Source organism: Pelodiscus sinensis, chromosome 12 (genome assembly GCF_052426305.1).
Source record: "Pelodiscus sinensis isolate ZL-2025 chromosome 12, ASM5242630v1, whole genome shotgun sequence".
Classification (NCBI taxonomy): Eukaryota; Metazoa; Chordata; order Testudines; family Trionychidae; genus Pelodiscus; species Pelodiscus sinensis.
In genome coordinates this window covers 2,472,501-2,487,025 of record NC_143063.1, presented here as the reverse complement: position 1 = coordinate 2,487,025, position 14,525 = coordinate 2,472,501, and the positions used below count along the sequence as shown (strand labels likewise).

At 66.1% G+C, this 14,525-nt stretch overlaps 1 protein-coding gene across 1 annotated transcript in view; it reads left to right on the top strand.

Moving 5' to 3' along the window:
* The window catches only part of SLC9A5 (solute carrier family 9 member A5), a 29,404-nt gene extending 19,071 nt beyond the window's left edge, over positions 1 to 10,333 (top strand). Inside the window, exons 10-16 of the mRNA XM_089781394.1 lie at positions 317 to 446; positions 819 to 907; positions 2,420 to 2,546; positions 2,927 to 3,082; positions 3,337 to 3,406; positions 4,026 to 4,157; positions 5,885 to 10,333. Of these exons, the coding sequence (XP_089637520.1) occupies positions 317 to 446; positions 819 to 907; positions 2,420 to 2,546; positions 2,927 to 3,082; positions 3,337 to 3,406; positions 4,026 to 4,157; positions 5,885 to 6,363 (1,183 nt within the window). The 3' untranslated portion in view covers positions 6,364 to 10,333. The remainder of the gene's footprint in view (positions 1 to 316; positions 447 to 818; positions 908 to 2,419; positions 2,547 to 2,926; positions 3,083 to 3,336; positions 3,407 to 4,025; positions 4,158 to 5,884) is intronic.
* The last annotated feature ends 4,192 nt before the right edge of the window (positions 10,334 to 14,525 follow it).

Here is a 14,525-nt window from a genome sequence, read left to right as displayed (position 1 = left end):
TCCCACCCCAGCCCCTCCCCAGCCTCCCTCACGTCTACCCCCACCCCCACCCCAGCTTCCTCGTCACCCCCACCCCAAACCCTCCTCCCCCTGCCCACACATCCCCCTGCCCTGAATCTGCGTGGGAGGGGCCGGCTTTGGGCCTCTGCCATGCTCTTCGCCGAGCACGCGGCAGCTGGGCCGTGGGGCGGGACCGCGAGGCTCTATGGGAGAGGCAGCCCACCTGGCCACGAGCCCCCAGGCGCCCGGGGGCAGGAGGACTCGGCAGCCATGGCACAATTGAGCCCGTTTCCTGAGGGGGGGCCTCTCGTGCCAGGTGGGAGCAGTTTGACAAGAAGTACCTGAGCCAGCTGCTGATGCGCAAGTCGGCCTATCGGCTCAGAGACGAAATCTGGGACGTGTACTACAAGCTGAACATCCGGGACGCCATCAGCTTTGTGGATCAGGTACCGGGGCAACCCCCAGCCCGGCGGCAGGCAGACGGCAGCACCGCGGGGGGACGGCGTGACCTGGCCCTGCTGCTGTGGGACCCCCGGGGAGCCCCTAGTGCTGCTCCCCCAGCCAAGCCCCGATGTACTGCCCCCTCTGAGCTCAGCAGCCCTGCGTGGTCCATCTGTGGTAAAAAACAAACGGCCAAATAGCTTGGAGGCACCTCGCAGGTACCCTTAACTCTGCCCAGACTGACAGAGGGGCAGGTCGGGAGCGTCCAGCCCAGCCGAGGGATGCAGGGCGCTGGCAGAGGCCTGGCTCCTCCCATCCCAGCTGGGGGGCGGGGCTGCCTGACCGCGGGCGAGGGCTTTGACGCTGCTCTGGTTTAGGGCGGCCACGTGCTCTCCGCCTCGAGGCTCACGCTGCCCTCCATGCCCAGCAGGACCTCCATGTCGGAGTCTTCCGTCACCAACCTCCTGTGAGTGCCAGCGCCCCGGGATGTGTCCAGGGAGCCCCGGGCCGCCCGCCCGAGCCCGCCCTCCCCAGGCGTTCGGGGAGCCGTGGCTGACATGGCCGGGCCCAGGCTCGCCGCCGCCGCCGCTGGGGCTGACTTGCCGTTGGCTCCGCTCCCTCACTTAGGGTCTGTCTACACTACCGCCCTACTTCGAACTAGGGTGGTTAATGTAGGCAACCGGAGTTGCAAACGAAGCCCGGGATTTGCATTTCCCGGGCTTCATTTGCATGTTGCCGGGCGCCGCCATTTTTAAATGTCCGCTAGTTCGGACTCGGTGCCCGCGGCTACACGCGGCACGAAGTAGGTAGTTCGGACTAGACTCCTCGTGGAACGAGGGGTTAGAGAGCCGAATCCGAACTACCTAGTTCGTGCCGCATGTAGCCGCGGGCACCGAGTCCGCACTAACGGGGATTTAAAAACGGCGGCGCCCGGCAAGATGCAAATGAAACCCGGGAAATTCAAATCCCAGGCTTCATTTGCAACTCCGGTTGCCTACATTAACCACCCTAGTTCGAAGTAGGGCGGTAGAGTAGACAGAGCCTTACTCCTGGCCCCCGCGTGCTGCTCCAACGTCTCCGCTGGGCCTCAAACACCCCAGCGGCTGTGCTGCATCACCAGCTAGTGCCCCACCCTGCCTGCGTCCAGCTGCCATCCCCAGCTGAGCCCGCCCTGTCCTGATGGCCCGTGGCCTGGCGGCTGCCCTGCATTGGCAGGGAGGGGTCTGCTGGAGGCCAGGCCCAGGAGCCCAGGCTGGCGTCGGCGGGAACGCTGCCTGGTGGCGTGGGGCTTTGCCGGGGCAGGAGATGGGGTCAGAAGGGTGTCTCAGCTCACAAAGCGTTGGGCCTGTGTGTAGACAGTGCATCCACACACGCTGAGGGTGGCTACGTCCTGGCCCCTTTCCTGGGACCACCCCCTCCCCCCCGTTCTCCCAACAGGGCCATCCCGGCACAGCCCCACTCTGTGTCCAGGCCCCTCGCCTGCCGTAGGGAGGGCTGTTTCCCTGGCAAAGGGGATGAGATGCGGGGGAGGGGCCGCGCAGGCGGGTGGGAGAGGGCCTGGGGATGGGGCGAGGGGGGCGGGAAGGGGAGCAGCCCAGGGAGAAGCCGGGGCTGGGCTCTGACAAGGCTCTGTCCCCACACGCCCGTCTGAGCCGGAGGGGAGGGGAGGGGTGGCACTGGGGGGGGGGCTGCTCCTTGCCCTGCGGCCGGGGGACCAGGGCCGGGGCGGCTGGGTGCAGCAGAGAAGGGAGGTGCAGGAAGACGGGGCAGTTGGCGGCCCCGAGCCGGGTACCCGCGCTGGAGAGCCGAGGGCAGCGTTGCTCACCCGTGCCGGGAGCCGGGAGCTCGGCGGGGCTGTGCCGGGGCTGCCCTGGCTGACGCAGGCCGGGCGCTGGGCCGGCTCCGGCCCCGGGGCTGCGGGGCTCTGGCCCGCCAGCCCCAGCGGGTGGCGCTGAGCGCTGCCCGTATCCGCCCACAGGCGGGAGAGCGGCAGCGGTGCGTGTCTGGATCTGCAGGTCATCGACACGGTGCGGGGCAGGAGGGACAAGGAAGACGCCGTGATGCACCACGTCTTACGTGGGAGCCTCTACACGCCGCGCCGGAGGGTGAGCGTCCCGGCCCCGCCGTGGCTAACAGGGCCGGGCGCTGGCCGCTGGCCGGGCTGGCTGCGTGTCGGAGCCGGGCCCTTTCCCGGGGTTGTGGGGAGCAGAACGCTGGGCACGCCGGGGCGCGGGCAGTTTGCTCTGCCGGGGGAGGGCTGCACCCCAGTGCTCATGGCGCCGTGGGATGGCGCGGTGTCAGATGGGCGAGGGCGGGTCTCGCCGGCGCAGGGGATCGCCCAACCGTAAAGACCCTGCGTCCTCCGCATCCGCCCGGGCCCCAGCGAGGGATCGGGGCCGGCCCCGTGCGACGCCCGAGAGGCTCCCTGAGACCTGCTCCCCTGCTCCAGAGACTCCATCTGTGTGTCTGCCTCCTCCCCGGCTAGTCCAAGGCCAGCTACAGCCGCCACTTCATCCCCCCACGCGCACAAGGGCGGCAGGACAAGGAGATCTTCCAGCAGAACATGAAGAGGCGTCTGGAAACCTTCAAGTCCGCCAAGCGCAACGCCTGCACCGCCAAGGGCCCGGCCCGGCGGAGGAGAGTGAGTCGGGGCGGTTGTCACTGGCCCCGGGGAGTCCCAGGAGCCGGTTGTGGGGGGGCCAAGGGAAGCCGCCTGCGCCCGGCACGAGCCGGCCGGGAGAAACTCCTGGCACCGGCTGCAGCGTCTGGAGCCCGGTGCCCTCCCAAGGGCTGTAGTGCCGAGGTGGGCGGTTTGGGGGCGGCACATCAGGGCAGGGGGGCGGCAGCCCGGCTCCCGAGGGGGATGTGACCCCCGGCCTTTTCTCTGCCCCGCAGAGGAGGAGCGCTGCGGAGCCGGAGCTGCCCAGCGGCAAGGCCGACGGAGGCGTGACCTGGCAGCAGATGGGTAAGGCCAGGGGACGCCGGTCAGGGGGTGGCTCGATGTGCCCCGAGGACTGGCCCCTGGAACGCGGTGCCCGGGTTCTCTGCACAGCGGGCTCCCAGGAGCAGGCCGGAAAGCGCCCCCGGCCGGCTCTCGTCCCCGGAGAGGAGGGGGAAACACCGGCCGTGCCGCGTGCACCCGACCCGCCTGGCACAGCGCCAGCCAGGCCGGAGCCGGGGGTGTGCTGCTTCCATGGGGGGTTCGTCAGCAGGGGCAGCACTGGAAGCTGCCTTGGGACGCCTGCCTGGACCCCACTGGGCATTTCCTGTGGCCGGCAGGCCTGGCGGGAGCAGGAGGGGGGCGTCCCAGCCCGCCTAAGGCAGGGCGGAGGCATAGGCCCCCCAAGTCCCAGCTGGGAGGTGCCTGACTGTGCCCCTCTGGCCTCAGAGGGCAACAGCTTCGCGGGGAGGCGCTTAGGGTCTGGGGGAAGGCTGGGAGAGGCCGCAGGGCACCTGAGATGGGCCATGAGGGAGGGTCTGGCTGCCCCCTGGGTGGGGCTGGTCCTGGCTGCCCCCGGAGGCTGCTGGAACGGGTGTGGCGTGCAGGTGCATGGCCAATGCGGGGACTCCTCCTCTCACCGCAGCTGCCGTGCTGGTGACGCTCGACTCGGAGGCTGAGGAGAGCGACAGCTCGGAGACGGAGAAAGAGGAGGACGAGGGGATCGTCTTCATCGCTCGCGCCACCCACGAGATCCTGCAGGGCAAGAAGACGTCTGGTAGGGAACGCTGGGGGGCTGGGCCCGGCAGGAGCAGGGGGAGGCTGGCTCGTGGCAAGCCCAAGCTGCTGGCCCTGGGACCACAGGGGGGCCGACGCACAAGGTGCCGGTCGGACACGAGGCACAGGGACTGTGCCTCAGCCAGGGGCCAGTCGGCCCTGGGGGGGGGGGAGCCCTGGCTGGACCCGAGCGCTCCGCACGCCGCCACGCTGGCTGGGCATGGATGCCAGCCTCGGGCTTTCCAGAGCATGGCTGTTCCCGGGGCAGACCCGCCTGGGCAACCTGGTCCTAGCGGGAGAGCTCTGGGGCTGCTCTCCCTGCACTCGTGTGCCAGGAGGGGAGAGGGCACTCCGCCTTCCCAGCCCGTGGCGGGTCTCTGGCCCCGGCAGACAGGGTCCCATTGAGAGACTGGGGTGGACGTGGGGCTGAGAGCCAGAGAGCCACTTGAGAACATGAGCGCGGCCAGGCCGGGCCAGACCAAAGGTCCATCCAGCCCAGCGTCCTGTCTGCTGCCAGGTGCCCAGAGGGAGGGAACAGAGCAGGGAATCGTCACGTGATCCCTCCCCTGTCACCCATTCCCAGCCCCTGACACACAGAGACCAGGGCCCCCAGCACGGCTAACAGCCACTGATGGACCTACCCTCCATGAATCTATCCAGCTCTTTTGTGTGCCCTGTTAAAGTCCTGGTCTTCGCAACATCCTCTGGCAAGGAGTTCCACAGGTTAATAAGAGGTGGTCAGCAAAGAAGAAAATCTGTGGATTGTCCCCTGCCTGTGTTCCCTGTAAGCTGAGCCCTATGCCATCCAGCTGGCACCATGTGTTTCTCCTGGTGGTGCACATCCACACATGCCTCGGTGCACATAACAGTTTATTCCGCACACGGAGGGAAACAGTTAGAGGGAACATTGCCCGCCCCCATTCCCTTTCCCCCCACAAGTACATTTACCCACGCGACTCTCTCTGTTAAAACCAGTGAAGCGTTGCCTGGCCCAGAGCCAGCGACCCACTGCAATACGCACACAAGCAAAGCGGCGATGGCGGCCGATGCGTGCAAGGAAACACGCTTGCCACGCCAAGGCACGGGGAGCAACGTACAGGCGGCCCCGGCGGCCTCTCACGCTGTGCACACGTCACAAGGAGCCCAGGCAAACGCAGCTGCAGGGAGATGCGCCACGCCCTCCGCGGCCCTGAGGTCTCTGGCTGTCGGTCATGTGCATGGGGAGACTTTCTGTCCCTAAAGCCTCTCCAATACATTCCCTGCTCCCCCATGGAGCCGTCCCCCGGCCTGAGAACGTTTGTGCTACGTGCTGTGTGTGGCGCCCTCCTGCAGCCCCCGTCGCTGCTCCATCCCTTTGCTGGTAGCACTGCCCTTTGCTTACGGGGGCTGCGTTGCTGCTTCCCCTCTTGCTCAGCACACGGCCTCTGCCCCTGTAAGGGCCCTTGCCAACCTGCTGGGGGTTCCCAGGCAGTGTGCCCACTAATATTTTCCATCCGTCTGTGGAATAAATTTTGTTCTGTGCACCGAGGCAGGTGATGATGCGCACCACCAGGAGATGCACATGCTGCCGGCAGTGGGTGCTCTGCTAATCAGCGGGGCGGCATTTGCCTCTCTCTGGGTGCCGCCCAAGCGCGCGGCTTATGGAGAACGCTGCTCTGAGGGGAGGGCCGCTTCTGGCCCATGCCGGGTGGCAGTTTGTGTCACTCACCTTTGCCTGTGTGTCTGCAGGCAGCCTGGACGTCTGCCCGAGCCCACGCATCATCCCCCCCTCGCCCACCTCGGCGGAGAAGGAGCTGCCCTGGAAGGGGGCCCAGGATGACCTCGCCGTTTACATCTCCTCAGAAACCACCAAAATCGTGCCGGTGGACCTGCAGCGGGCGTGGACCCAAAGCATCGCCTCCCTGGAGAGCGCCGCCTCGCCCCCCGGGGCGGAGCCGGGCCCGCCTGCCAAGGCACTGGTTGGCCACGCACCAGACCAGGGGCCCACGGCGGAGCGGCCGGCGATGCCCGAGCAGCGCACCCACTTTCCCTTTCCCGCCCCTCTCGCGAGGGGCAGCCGGTCGCAGAGCCATGGCAGCCCGGAGCGGCCGGAGCTGCAGCCTCTGATGGGGCCGGGAGAGCCCGGCAGGATGAGTACGAGTGCCGGGCCTAGCCACGGCCGCTGGCTGATTCAGTTCGACAGGCACACCAGGCTTTCCGACGGCTAGTTTGGGGGCCCGTCCGGGCTCGGGTTTGCGCCAGGCGTTCAGGCCTCCTGGCCAGCTCCTAAACCCAGCCCTTCCGCACCCTTCCCCCCCGCCTGGCTGTTCCGTGGCTCGGGCCGGGGCCTGGTGGCCACGCCCGCAGGATGGCGCACAGCTGCGGCACCGTCTCCTTCCGTGCGCGCTTCCACGAGTTCCGGGGGTGGCTGAACCCTCCCCAGTGGGGCAGTGGAGTGAACTGCCCAAGGCAAACGGGGCCGCTCCTGCCTCCCACAGCTGGTGTCAGGCTCCCTGCAAACTCAGGCGGACGGCGCGTGGGTCGCACCAGGCTCCCGCCCGCAAGGGGTCACCGTCTGGCCCTCCAGCCCATCGCTCCAAGAGACAGCAGCACGACGGGGGCGTGGGCCTTTCAGAACGGGCCGAGCACCTGTCCCGGGGGCATTTTGCTGCTCTAGCTTTGATTGTGGGGCACGGGCTGGGGTGGTCGGGGAGGCGGGATTATGCAGACGCCTTCACACGTTCTCAGCTAGCCGTCTGGCACTGGCGAGGGAAGCCGGACCTCAGGCATATCCAGCGGCCCTGGTTCTAACCACTAGCCCCCGCTGCCTCCGTCAGGGAGTTGGGCATGAGCAGCACAGCTTCAGGCCTGAGGATCCCCTCCTGGCTCCGTGCCCATGTTGTGGTCTCCATCCCCTGCAGGCTGGCGGAGCAGGGGCGGGCCGGGGGCCGGGTAGCTGGCGGGCGAGTGTGCTGGCTAAGCACAACGATCTGTGTTCCACCCGCAGCGGCTTCCCCTCGTCTCCGGTCCCAGGAGGACTCTGTGACAAGCCTGGCCCACTCTGTGGCTGCGGGCCACCATCCCTCGAGCTGCAAGGGAGCTGCTGCGGGTGGAAGTTAGTAGCAGCTCGCCAGGCTTGCATGGGTAGGCAGTGCCTCCCAGGGACTGGGGCCGGCCCTGCGCAGTGTTGTGCAGCTTGCACTGGGAACAAGAAACAACTCAGCGCCTAGTGCGTCCCCTCCTTGCAGGAGCAGCGCAGGCTGGTAGGCAGGGCACTGGCTCTCCCAGGCTGGCGTCCCGGCAGCACGTTAGGGAACGCAGACCCGCCTGGGAGCCCGGGGAAGGAGGTGGAAGAAGACCCGCCCAGCAGGGACAATATCCAGGCCCTGGGGTGGAGACAGGCCAGGCTGGATTCCACAGCTTTGGGAAGACACTGGATGTGTCCTGCCACCCTGTTTCCTGCTGCCCACATACGACAATCCTGCTGCCTGCCGAGATGGACCAGCCGGGCAGGCCCATGCACCTCGGTCGCCCACCGCTGATTTAGAGACTCGGGGCGGTGGTCGCGGGCCGTGGGGGTGATGCCCACGCTCAGAAGATCAGCGTGGCACCGCGCGTGGAACCTGCGTTTCCTGGCCAGCGGGAGTGGCTGTCTGACGCTGGGCCGGGCCACGCTGCACTGGAATAACCTTCCCGGACAATGCGGCGTGGAGGGAACAGACGTGCCCGGAGACGAGAGCCCGCAAGCGGTCGGGGTTTACTAATAGCTAGTCCCAACTGCCAGATGCTGAACCTGGGGCTTGGTCCTAGGCCCTAAGCTGCCAAACGCAGCCTGCGAAAGTTTCCAGCAGGGACGTCAAACCCGTTGGCTCGCGACACCGTAATTTACTGCCCTGTGATTTCCTTTTCCATAGCACCCTGCATCTCCGGGCTCTCCAAGCGCCTCGCGGAGCTTGACCTGGCTCCGGTTTCATTCCTCCTGCCCTCCCCGCGTGCCATGGCTGTGCCTCTGGCCGGCGACGAGCCCTCGGATCTGCCTGCGCTATGAACTGGGCTCCCCCCCCCCCCCCGAGTCACGGCCTTTTTAGCGCCCGGCTCCTCCTGGAGCTGCGTCCAGACCGCGGCAGGAGGGAGGAAGCAGCTGCCCCTTCCCCCGGCCACTCAAAATGCTTTTCTCATGATCTACTTGATGAAAATCGTTGAGGCCGGGACCCAACAGACTGTGACTGGAGTGGGGGCTCCGGGGTGGGGCTGAGGATGGGGGATTTGGGGTGCATGAGGGGGCTCCAGCTTTGGGGGGTCAGGGCTAGGACAGGAGGGGCTTCCCTGGAGTGGCTCCCAGTCAGTGGTGCAGTGGGGGGCTAAGGCAGCTTCCTGCCTCTCCTGGCCCCACAGGCATGCAGCCAGCAGCAGGGTCCCAGCCCGTAAGAGTGCAGAGTAGTGCCTGGGGCAGTGCATGGAGCCCTGTGTGCATCCCCCCCACACTTAGGAGCCGGGCTTTCTGCCAGCCGCTTCTGGGGGGCAGGACAGTCTGCAGGGCAGGACAGGCAGGGAGCTGCCTTAGCTCCCCCCCCCACTGGTCCCCCTGCAGGCACGAGCCCCAGCACTGCTCTTGTGTAGCTATCAGCCTCAAACTACTGAGTATCTATGGAAAATAACACGAGCGTGCCAAGCCACAAGAACCAGTGGCCAGAGCTCCGGTTCTCTAAGGCCGGAGTTGTGCCATGAGGCACGGATCATCGGCCCGAGGCGTCCAACCTCGTCCAATCGGTGGGCTGCCTGGCCCGTCGCTTCGCGCCCGCGGCCTCTCACCGGCGCTCCGTCTGAAATACGCATTTTTCCAGGGTGATTGACATTCACACGTAGGTCGAGCCAGGTTTTCCAAGAAGCTGGGGCCTCCGCTTTCCTGCTACAAGGAATTGAATTGCAAGTGTTCGGCGCTTGGGTGCTCAGGCCATGTGGGTACGCGGCTTGTTTTCGCAATCCAGACGAATGTCATGTTGTGGTTGACTCTGTCTCCTGTGCTCTGTATTGGGGTGGGCACCCCGTGGCCCATCGGGGTTCTCTGTGGGGCCCACGAGACAGTTTGCTTCCTGTTGTCCACATACAGGGTTGCCAGATTCTGCTCGTTTTCATCAGCCTGGTTTTTTTCTTTCTGTCAGTATTACAAAAGTCTCATGCCCTTAAAGCTGGGGCACGTGGACATGGCAAGGGAAGGTACAGCCCCCCCCCCAAACTGCCGCCATGCCCAGCTCCCAGGTAGGGCTGGGGCCGCAGCACCCTCCGGGTGGCCAGGGCTTGGCTCCAAGGGTGGGGCCTCAGGCAGAAGGGGCGGGTCTGGAGTTTGCCTTTCCCTGCCGCCCCCATGCACATGGAGAGAGGTGGGTGCTGATTGTGCCCAACACTGAAAGAGCCGAGCACTCCCTCTGCATCCCATTCAAGAGCTGCTCCAATGGAATCGGCACGCCCCACAAATTCGAGGCATGCCCGCGCAGATAGCGGACGGCGCTCTCCCAGAAGGCCAGCTTGGTTGCAAGTTTGGGTTCAGAGCCCTGAGGCCACCCCCCCGCCAAGCTTTCAAGTTGTTCTCTACAGCCACCAAAGCTAGAAACTGGTTCTGCCCCATAATGCAGGCTGAGTCTCACCTATTCCCCCCCATTCTGGGAGCCGAGACTTTACCAAAGAGACCACATTTTGTGAGAATTACAATGAAATCACAAGAGTTGGTGACACTGATTTTTAAGTGATAATGGGGGGATAATACAGAGCACAGCAGAGGAGGAAAAATGAAAAGAAAAAGCTCCCCAGAGATGTTTGCTGATTGCACCTGGTAAGACGCATTATTTTGAGCTTGCTAGCCCACCCTCTTTCTGCCGCTTTCTCTTTATCCAATCTCCTCCTATGCTACCAGGTGCCTGTTCGGAGGGGCACCCCCCCCAGCAGAAACGCCTGTCGAATAGCATCCCTCTGCTTAATCCTAGAACTCATCTACAGTCTCCCAGAAGCGAGCATTTCTTTGAGCAAGTTGGCTGGGATGCGAGAGGCTTCCAATAGAATGTGTCCGTGTTTACAATAATCCGCTTCAGAGCACCCGGGCAGTCGTTTCATCTTTGAATTTTGAAGATTTTCTGATAAATATATTCCGAACAATTTTCTGCAGAGCAAGCGGGCACTGGCCTGCGTAAACCAGCCTTCTTTTCCCTGCCTGGCAGGTAGATCTGCCGCAGCAGATTTTTAACAGTGGAGGTGTTTGGCTGTTGGAAGAACTTGCCTTCTTGATGGCTTAGAGCTTTTCAAGCGAGAGTGGGTGTCTCTTCCCACCCTGACTGGGATCCTTCCCCTGGCGTGGCTGGGTTAATGCCCCTTCTTGCCTACGTGGCTGAGGTTTGCTGGCCTATGTTGTGCCCACAGGCAGGGCGAGTGGGGCGGCCGCCCCGGGCCCCGCACTTCAAGAAGCCCTGCGCATGCACCATGGTGCCACTGCACATGCGCCGTGTCAAAGGGGGGCCCCGCGAAATTGTGCTGCCCTGGGCTCCGCAAAATCGTCATCTGCCCCTGTCCACGGGCCAACTAGACCAGGGATGGGCAAGAGGGCATGGGCAGGCTGGATCCGGCCCACCCAGTGGGATGATCTGGCCCATGGATGTCCTGCCCCTCCCAGGTCTGTGGGCGGGGGAGCACACGACGTCTCCTAGCCCCGCCCAAGGTGCAGCCCGCAACCACTTCGGAAACTTGTGAAAGGTCCCCCCGGGATGGACGGTCACAGTGGGCCAGACCGGCCGTCAGTGGCCAGGCTCTGCACACTGGCACCTTGCAGCACGTGGGGGGAGTTAATACGAGACGCGCTGGTAATTGTGCAGAACTTGTTGCCTGCTGCAACGACCCTCGCCCTTGGGCCACCCTGCCTCACAGCGGCCTATGGCAGGGGCCGTGGCGAGAGCCCTCCAGGCGGGCAGAGTAGCAGGGTCTGCGGGCCGGCAGGTTCCTGGCTGGGGCACAAGGGGCGGGGCTCCCCTCCCCACCTCATTTACAGGGAATAGCCCCCTCACAGCCACCCCCTCCCCAGAGACGCCTTCGCTCTGCCCCCCCTCGGCCCCAGGGCAGTCCTGGAGTGCAGGGTGTGAGGGAGCCACTGGAGGGGGTTGGGGGGGAGCGGGGATTAACAGGCGGGGGGGGGGTGAAGGGAGGTGGCAAGGCAGATGCTCCGTGCTGTGGTGCACAGGGTATCTGCCTGGCATCAGAGGGCCCACCAGGACCCACGGCCACAGCTCCAGCTGAGGCTGCCCCATGGCAGACTCCTGGCAGAGCCCATCCAGCCAGGGGCCATGCCAAGAACCCGCCCCTGCAGAGACTGTTGGGTCTGCTCCCTGCTGAGCATCACTACAGTGGCTGCCCCCATAGCCCCACATGCCCCTGCAGCTCGCCCCAGTACTCCCTAAGAGCCCCCACACCTACCCCATTGCCCCGACTGCCCCTGCAGCTCGCCCCAGTACCCCCTAAATGCCCCCCACACCTACCCCATTGCCCCGACTGCCCCTGCAACTCGCTCCAGCACCCCCTAAGTGCCCCCCACACCTACCCCATTGCCCCAACTGCCCCTGCAACTCGCCCCAGCACCCCCTAAGTGCCCCCCCACACCTACCCCATTGCCCCGACTGCCCCTGCAGCTCGCCCCAGTACCCCCTAAGTGCCCCCCCACACCTACCCCATTGCCCCGACTGCCCCTGCAGCTCGCCCCAGTACCCCCTAAGTGCCCCCACACCTACCCCATTGCCCCGACTGCCCCTGCAGCTCGCCCCAGTACCCCCTAAGTGCCCCCCACACCTACCCCATTGCCCCTGCAGCTCGCCCCAGTACCCCCTAAGTGCCCCCCCACACCTACCCCATTGCCCCGACTGCCCCTGCAGCTCGCCCCAGTACCCCCTAAGTTCCCCCCCACACCTACCCCATTGCCCCGACTGCCCCTGCAGCTCGTCCCAGTACCCCCTAAGTTCCCCCCCACACCTACCCCATTGCCCCTGCAGCTCGCCCCAGCACGCCGTCGCGGCCCCTACCCAGCTGGGGAGTCCGGGCAGCGTAGCCAGCTGCGGACACATCCCCGGGCGCTGGCGGGGGGCGCTCTCTGGGCAGCGAGCCCGCCCGCCACTCGGCCCCGTCGGCGGGACTGCGAGTCGGCGAGCGGCGCGGTGCGCGCCTGGGAGCCGGGCCCGGGGGGGCCCGCCGGCGGGTGAAGTCATGCCGACTCAGCGGTGCGGTGTGTGGTCGCAGGGCGAGCCCTGGCTGCCGCGCTCGGGACGGCTAACGAGGAGCAGACTTGTCCCGGGCGGGCGCTCGGCGCAGCTCAGAGGCGGCGTGGCGGGGGCAGGCCGGGCCTCGGGCCGCGTCCATCCCCCGGCTTGACCCTCGCCTGGGGGCCTCGCGTCCGCGGACCAGGCTGGGGGGCCGAGCCGTGCCCCTGGCCGGCGTAAACGGAGGCTCTTGCCCCCTCCCTGCGCACGGGGAGCCGCCCCTTGGGGCTGGGGGTTCGCCTGGAGACGCGCGCTGCGCTGCGGGAGACCCAGAGCCGGGGCGCTCTGCCCTGGGGCCCGGCGCTGCCCCGTCGGCAGGGAGGCGGTGGCTGCACGGAGCGCGGGCCGGCGGCGCCCCCGGAGGAAGGCACGAGGGGGCCGCGGGCTGCTTTCGGGATGAGCCCAGGTGAGCAGAGCGCGGCGGGGGGGTCTCTGGGCTGTGAGGAGCCTCGGCCCGCGCCCTGCGCCCTGGGGACGGGGGACGAGCCTTCGCTTGGCCGCTCAGTGCAGATACCCGGGCTGGACGCGAGTCCCCGTCCCCAGCGCTGCTGGGCGGCCTGGCCCGCTCCGCTGGGCCGAAAGGGGCCCAGGTCCTGGGAACCTCGTCTGCCCCCGGGGAGCGGAACCAGGCGCCCTTCGCGCTGCTCCCCGGAGCTGGCGTTGCGCAGGCCGGCGCGAAGGGGAGCAGGTTAGCGCTGGAGCCCGGAGCCGGCAGCGAGCAGCGCCCCCGCGGGGCCATCTCGCAAGGAGCCAGCGAGCAATGCCACGGCCGGAGAGAGACCAAAACCTCCGCGCAGCCCCTTGAAAAACTCCTGATTTTCCAGGAGTCTGGTCTCCTGAGACGGGCCATGCCGGCCCCTTTCTGGCCAGAGAACAATTGCCCAGGGGTGCGCAGTATTAAGGGGCATTCGGAGGCGCATGGCCAGCAGACCCAGAGAAGTGATCATTCCCCTCTATTCGGCACCGGGGAGGCCGCATCTGGAGTGTTGTGTCCAGTTCTGGGCCCCCCACTACAGAAAGGACGTGGACGCATTGGAGAGGGGCCAGCGCGACCCAAATGATTAGGGGCTGGAGCACATGGCCTGTGAGGAGAGACTGAGGAACTTGGGTCTGTTTAGTCTGCAGAAGAGCAGAGTGGGGGGGGGGGGGGGGGGATTTGAGAGCAGCCTGCAACTCCCTGCAGGGGGTTCCAAAGAGGCTGGTGAGAGGCTGTTCTCAGTGGGAGCAGAACAAGGAGCAATGGGCTCAAGTTGCAGTGGGGCAGGTCTAGGTTGGATAGTAGGAGAAACCATTTCCATAGGCGGGTGGGAAGCGCTGGGCTGGGTTCCCTAGGGAGGGGGGGTAGCTCCATCCCTAGGGGTGTTTAAGTCCCGATTTGACCAAGCCCTGGCTGGGCTGATTGAGTCGGGGCTGGTCCTGCCTTGGGCAGGGGGCTGGACTCTGTGGCTCCTGAGGGCTCTGCCTGCCCTGGGGCTCTATGAATTAGTGCCCCCGGGCCAGATGCAATTCACCACGTTAGCCCCCGGTGGGGCGCCAGACGCTATTTACCTGCACGTCTGCAGGTACGGCGCTCGCAGGCCCTGGAGCCGCGGTTCCTGGCCAGCGGGAGCTGCGGGACGGAGTGCAGGCCGGGCCACCTCTCCCTGCAGCTCCCACTGGCCAGGAACGGTGCCCCATGCCCACTGGAAGCTGCACATGGCCGTGGCCGTGGATACTCCCATCCATCAAGCGTGTGGCGGCCGCTAACCCTGGCGAACCGCGTCTGCTTATTGCCCGTCCCTGCTGTTTCTCCTGAGGACGAACCCCTCTGCAGCCCCAGCCTCAGGTTCGACAGCTCTAGCCTGGGGCTAAGGGGGAAGATTCCCCCGGCAGGAATGAACCCGCGGGACAGCCCACCAAGCCCTGGGATGGATTCTCCTCCACAGGCGCCTTGTCCGTCAGGCCGGGTGCTTTCCTGCGCGAGCGGCTCTCGGGACGCCGGGGGGCGTTTCTCCAGCCTAGGCCTCACTGGGGGTTGGACGAGGGGATTGCAAGTCTCGCTGGTGAGACGGAGAATGGCACCTGCAGGTGGAGGGGGAAAGGCAGCAAAGGCTGAACCACCC